Source organism: Nestor notabilis, unplaced genomic scaffold, assembly GCF_000696875.1.
Source record: "Nestor notabilis isolate BGI_N333 unplaced genomic scaffold, ASM69687v1 scaffold8865, whole genome shotgun sequence".
NCBI classification, from domain to species: Eukaryota; Metazoa; Chordata; class Aves; order Psittaciformes; family Psittacidae; genus Nestor; species Nestor notabilis.
Genome location: NW_009930594.1, coordinates 72,207 through 78,758, shown reverse-complemented (window position 1 = coordinate 78,758; position 6,552 = coordinate 72,207). Strand labels below are relative to the sequence as shown.

At 40.1% G+C, this 6,552-nt stretch overlaps 1 protein-coding gene across 1 annotated transcript in view; it reads left to right on the top strand.

Moving 5' to 3' along the window:
* Positions 1–2,928: 2,928 nt before the first annotated feature.
* Positions 2,929–6,552, top strand: part of SP3 (Sp3 transcription factor) — a 30,895-nt gene continuing 27,271 nt past the window's right edge. The window contains exon 1 of the mRNA XM_010015477.1: positions 2,929–3,003. Coding sequence (XP_010013779.1) covers positions 2,929–3,003 — 75 coding nt within the window. The remainder of the gene's footprint in view (positions 3,004–6,552) is intronic.

The window sequence follows — 6,552 nt, the reverse complement described above, 5'->3', positions numbered from 1 at the left end:
CTGAACCTGTTTATTTTCTTAAGCAACATGTTTTAAAGATCCTTCTAGACAATGTTAAGTGCCTGATACCTCTAAGATTTGTTTCATGATACCAGATGCATACGGTGCTGAAAAGTGGAATGTTGGATCTGTCTCTTGCATAAACATACATATCGAAAAATGAGTGATGCTTAAATGATAGATTGCTTTCCTGTATCTATCTTAAGGTTGTTTTCATTTTCAAGCTTTTGTGCGTCTTGAGGATAGATCGATGGCTTGGCATGAGCTGTGCTGGGTCTGACAGGCTGCTAAAGTGCTAGCATAGGACACAAATGGTTCCTGATAGTTCAAAATGGGCAAAGCAGTTTTGAAATAGTACTTTATTTCTGTTAAATTTGTCTGTTGTTATGTTTATGTATAAGGGCTTTTCAGGACAAGGCGGAAGCAATTCAAGAGAAGCCAAAATCTTAGTTAAAACTAAATATGAATATAAACTCACTACTTTCCATACATGAAGATAGGCCCCTCCTACATATCTGCTGTGAGGTAGGTTATAGCATTCTGGTAATTTTTACACTCCTACTGCATAGCTCTTGAATGATTCAGAATATTTTGGGTGGAAACTAAATATAAATCGGAGGAGATACCTACAGTAGCTGAAGTAGACACTGGAGTTAATTAAGATGACCTTAATAAAAGGAAGGGAGAGACTGAAGTCCCTGAAATATATTCCTTTTGAAAAACAGAATACTGAAAGGGATTTAGTGCAATAAAGATCCGCGTGTGCGCGCGCACACACCCTCCCCACCCCCCAGGCCCCCTGAGTCTATCTTGTTGGGGGTGGAAGAGGGAGAAGCTAAAAAGGCTTAAATTGTAGGTAACTCATAACTCGTATGGAAAATTAAATCTGTGTGCATGGACACAGACATAATTGTCATCCTGGGGTTTGTGATGCTCATCCCTTTCTCAGGAGTATAGATGCATCTGTTTGATAGCTGTGTGTGGGTGATGGTACATAATGCAGCAATGGGGAGGCAGCCCTTCCCCAGTATTTTTTATACCTGGACTGCAGTTCTGACTGCTGAATGTCTCGTAGAACTCCCAATCCTTGTAAGTGGATAGGAGAAGTTAAACTGTGCGTCTCCTTTTAGAAGCATTTGCAGAGCTTGCATGTATAAGGAAAGTGGTGCTGACTCATTGGGGATATTTTGTTAATGCTTTACTGACTGACATTTGCTTGGGTAGGAGCTGGCAGGGCTGGAGCCACTATACTAGGCTAGCCAGTTACTGCACACTGCTTTCCTGGCTGAAATGGCATGCTGCAGCTGCTCCCCAAGAGACCAGCAGTATGATTTAAAAGCAACAGCAACAAAAAAACTCTCATAGGAATGCAAGGAATATTACATGTTTGGGATATGGGGAAGAGCTGGAGCAAACGTGATTGTATTTGCTTTGATCTAGATGGCCCTGCTTTGAGCTCAGGGGTTGGACCAGATGACCTTCAGAGGACCTTTCCAACTGAAATTATTCTATGATTCTATGTTGATATCTGAATCCAAGCCTGCTGTTTGAGTGGACGCCACTTCTATGCCACTGAAAGGATTAGCATGGAAATAGAAATACTAATGAAAGTGACAACTGCTTGGTATGGAAAGCAAGTGAAGAAGACAGTTGATGGAATTAAACTCAACCCTGTTTGCCTTCCATTCTGTCAATGAACTGGGCAGGTTGTCTCTAGTCCACAGGGTTTTCAGCTTGGCCCAGGATTCTGGTTAGAGCTCTATTTACTTCTGGATGACAAAATACTAGCAAGGAATTACTGCTAATCTCGTCTTTGTGCGTTGAGGGAGATTGCAGCCTTTCACCTTACGCTTTGACACCATGATTTTTTTTCTGCCTACAGTCATCCAACAGCAGTGCTTTGTGTTTTGCCTGCTGGTGTTTGGTTTTAATGTAGATGGCCTTGACCTTGTGGCTTGCTTACCTGAGAATCTTCTCCTCGGTTGCCATACTGCTGCATCCATGGCTGGTTCAAATGCTTGTCATGGAAACTTCCCCTCAGATGTTGCTACCTGGTGGCATGTGTGAAAGCCTTGCTGGGATCTTACGTGCTATTGCCTGGCATAGGATGACAGCTCATATGTTTTGACCTCTCCGGATGTCTTTCCCTCTCTTAGGAATTTAAAGTCTGAGAAGTTTTAATTTGGATCTTGCTTTTTCACTGTTTATCACTAACTAATAATTCTACTTCAAACTTCTAGTTTCAGATTATTTTTCATTTAGTTATAAATACTCTAGTTTCATTCCAGTTTAAACATCTGCAAAGACCTTAGTATTAGGTGAAAAGAAGCAAAGCAGAAGGTGGCAGAGCCGTGCATGGGAGAGAAAACAAAAGAGGAAGCAGATCCTAAAATTCAGATCCAACAAAGCCTTGATGGCCAGTTGTATGGTTGTTGTATGATCAGATGATTGTTTAAGAAATTACAAAATTGGGATGACAACCAGTTGTTTGTTCTCTTACTTCATTGCAACACAAAGCTGAAGACACCCTCTTGAACTGTCATGCTCTCAAGGGCCATTTTTATGGCTGTGCTGGGCATGACTGTGGTAGGTGAGGATACAGGGCAAGACTGATAGTCCTGGGGTAATGGTTGGGCTTGATGAGTCAACCTAGTTGATTCTATGATGGGAGTGTGTGGTGGGATGGCTGGAAGGTGAGTGAATTGAGAAAAGAGGAAGGCTGGATGAGAAAACCATTGGCTTTCTCAGCTTCCAAAGAATGGGAGCTGTCAGAGGTGACTGCCCCAGTTGTGGTATATAGTTGCATCTAGGATGCAGCAGGCTACACTGATTCTTTAGTCTTAAAAAAGGCAGGAGGAATGATATATTTGTGTTGTTGCTTACCAACAAGATGTGGAAAACATCTGAAGAGGTTAATAATCAGCAATTATGGCGGGAAGTGGGGAAGACGAGTATCGCTTCTGTGCTGTAGACAAAGCATTTGTTTGCATCTTTTACAAAGAGGTTGGAGTGTTGTAAGATTGCTTTGGCGTATCTTGAGCTTTAGAATCAAGTATCAGTGCTTCACAGAACTTAATGAAAACCTGGAATTCCAGTTTATTATGCCTCAGAATGTTACTATAACCGTCTGAGATGCAAGCAGCTTAACCTCAGTTTAGGTGGAAATACCAATGGTGGTGATAGGATAGAGAAGTTTGAAGGCATTGTAAATTTCATGCTAGGCAAAAATATGGATGAATGCCATGTATCTGAGTTACCCATACTTCTCAGTTCTCTAGCTTATATGATGGTTTTGAGGAGGCTTGAAGTTATTCTGACATCCATTTTTTCCTTTATGGGTGATAATACAGCTTCCTGATGCTAAGTTTCTGGATGTGAACCACCAGAATGTTTTCAGCCACTGTAGAAAAGTTTGCCTGGGATTGTGTTGTTTCTCTCTGTTTTATACTTCTGCAAAACACAGAAGTTTCAGGTAGAATGTGGTGCCTAATAGTATGCTTCCCAAAAGCTCACCTTTTAAAATGTTCTTTGATTTTTGCATTCCAATTGTGTCTTCCTAGTGCTGGATCAGAACCAAGTGTAAAAGTAAGAAAATACATGTTTTAAAACATTTCCATGTTTAAAGACAGCATAAACCAAAAAAGTTCTCTTCTGAAATGTAAACATTATTAAGAAGTGTAAGATTTCATAGAACAGTTGAGGCTGGTAAGGATCTCTGGAGATTGTCTGGTCCCAACCTTCTTGCTCAAAGCACAGTCAATGAGTGCAGGTTGCACAGGACTGTGTCTCTGGGCAGCCTGTTCCAGTGTTTGATCACCCTTATGGTAAAAAAAGTAAAAATAAAAGACAAAAATGCTTTTTCTTATGGGGAACAGAGTAAAAAGCCTGAGGGAAGTAGTGATAAATAATATCCCCCGCCTAATGCCATCTACCAAGCCAGTTGTCTCATCATAGAAGATTGTCAGGTTAGTTAATTAAGCATTGTTTCCCCTTCTGAAGTGTAGGCTGACTACTTCTGATCATTTTCTTCCTCTCCCCAAGGTTTTTTGAAGGCAATTCTTTTTTTCCAAGGTTATTTTCAAGGTTATTTTCTCCATTGCCTTCCCAAAGATCAAGTTGAAGATGACTGGCCTTCAGGTCATCTTTCTTGTCCTTGATTATTTGATAGAGCCTTAAGCACCTGAGTTGAAGGCATGAGGAAAATGAACCATTTCACTCTAACTTCTATGCAAAATTCTGTTTTGGCACAGAGTTGTAGAGAATAATACACATATATGGATTAATTAAACAAATGAAGTTAAATACAGTCTAGTTAAAAATGCCTCCTTGTTGCTCATTCCTGAAGACTGCAGCTGTCGTGTGTCTACTGATGTCAAGGACGTTGTATTGTCTTAGTTTAGATGGGTTCTGAACTTCTGCTGATTAAAAACAAGGTGTAAAAGATTTGGGTCCAGTTGTCCATCGCAAGCAAAAAGATGTAGATGTTCCTTAAATGAGACACAATTAAATGTTAGAATCATTTCACCAGATTGGAATTGGCTTTTAAAATAACATTTTGAGCATCCCCAGATAATACTTTTTTTCCCTGAAACATTCTTTGATTCTCTAAACTTTTGATTTGGGAAAATGTATTTCTCTGAATTGAGTGCTTCATTGTAAGACAGCTGAAACATGCAACAGAATTAATTTGCCTTAACAAGCAGCTTTGTGTCAGCTGAACCGCAGTGACTGATGTTGAACATGTGTTTAACCTATGGCAAATACAAGATAGAATGTAATAGCTCATACCTTAATGAAAGAGTTGAAGCAAGTGCATTTTATCTTACATTTGTAATGACCTAAGAATGCACAGATAGTTTACTGTAGCTTGGTAAATGCATGGTATTAAGCTCATGCATTAGAGCCCCAACTCTTTCATAAAACAACAATTTGGATGAGGCAGTGGCCAATCTTCTTCATTAGGTATGTGATTTTTAAATGTTTAGGAGCTCGTGACTCATTATCTGTCCACCTCTGCTCAATTTGCTGATGCTTTTGCTCCAGGACTAAATGGGGCAAAAGTGACTTTCTGAAAAGAGCAGCAAAAAGCAGTCCACAATAGACCAGCAGAGATAAATGTTTTGAAGTTCTTTAGCAGTAAAATACTGATGGGTAATGGCATGTGTCCAGTTGATCACACTTAACATGTTGAAGCACAGGTGTCTACAACATATATCAGTTCTTATAAAGATACTTCTCCCCTTTCCAATTTTACTTTGGTGAAGGGTGTTTTATTTTTTTTTTTCCAAGTCCAATCCTTCAGCATGGTTTAGATTGCTTTTTAAAGGTGTTTCATCATTTGTGTGTGTCTCTTATTTCCTTCCATATTTGACTTGATGTTGCTTTAATTTTCTCTAAACAAATTGAACGAGACAATTTTTAGAGTTTTATTTATTATGACCCCTCATTCTTCAGGGATGAGAATTTTGGCTTGGGGAGATCTTTTTATTTTACCCACTGGAAGTTATACAAAGCTTGTTAAAGAGTCAGAAGACAGGCTGAACAGCGGTTCTTGCTTCCGCTCTTTGGTGGTACGTGACCTTTCTTCAGGTGGACCTATCATTTGGTTTTAATTCTTCACATGCCTTGTGCCAGCTACTCTCTTCTCTCTTCCTGTCTCTGTCTCTCATTTCCTTGATACTGCTTCCAGTGAACACCCCGTTGCTTCCTGTTCTGTCCTCCTTGGCAGAGTAGTGCTAATTCTAAACTTTCCTCAGATCTTTGTCCCAGAGCCTTTGGATTGCAACCGTCTAGTCTTCTCTTAAAGGAACAGGTTTCATATAACTGCTGTCGGAGTATCAGTTGATAAGAAAGAGATCTGTTGCTTTATTTCTACCCTAGTAGAATTTTCTAGTATTTTTGATGGATGGCTAATAGACAGCAAGCAAACTCTGGTCTACTATGACTGCGCTGTAAAGATCAGTGACTGGGCTGCAGATGTTGCTGCTCATACATCAGTGGTAGAACTTTGATTTACTGCAACAATGCTTAATTGCTGAGGATGCAGTGAGAAGTTACTACTCTTTTCAGTAGGAAGAGGAGCCCAAGAAATATCCTACTAGCTCAGCAGACTTTGAGAAAGGGTATAAGTCAAGCTTGTTACGACAGGTTGATAACCGGTTGAGGTTAGAGATCATCCTCAAATACTCTTTACCATGCAGGTTTTTTTCATGCTTTAAAACTAATAATTTTGATAGCTGCCAGATAGCTTCTTGAAAGCCTCACCCTCTTTTTGCCCCTCCCTCCTCATGATTCATCTGGTAGTGTCTGATAAAGGCAATCATAAGAGCAATGTGTGAATAACAGGCATTTCATGTACTATGTGTAGCAATAGCTTCATGTCCACGTCCATGGCTACCCTGAACTCCTCCAGGGACTGACAAGTGCATCTACAAAAAGAGTGGCTCTGTTGGGCAAAACCCCTTACAGAATAGGATTTGAGGGCAGATTTCACCAGATCATGTAAAGGTGAGGAGAGATGTGTGCCCAACATGAAAAAGGCAAAAGCCATTG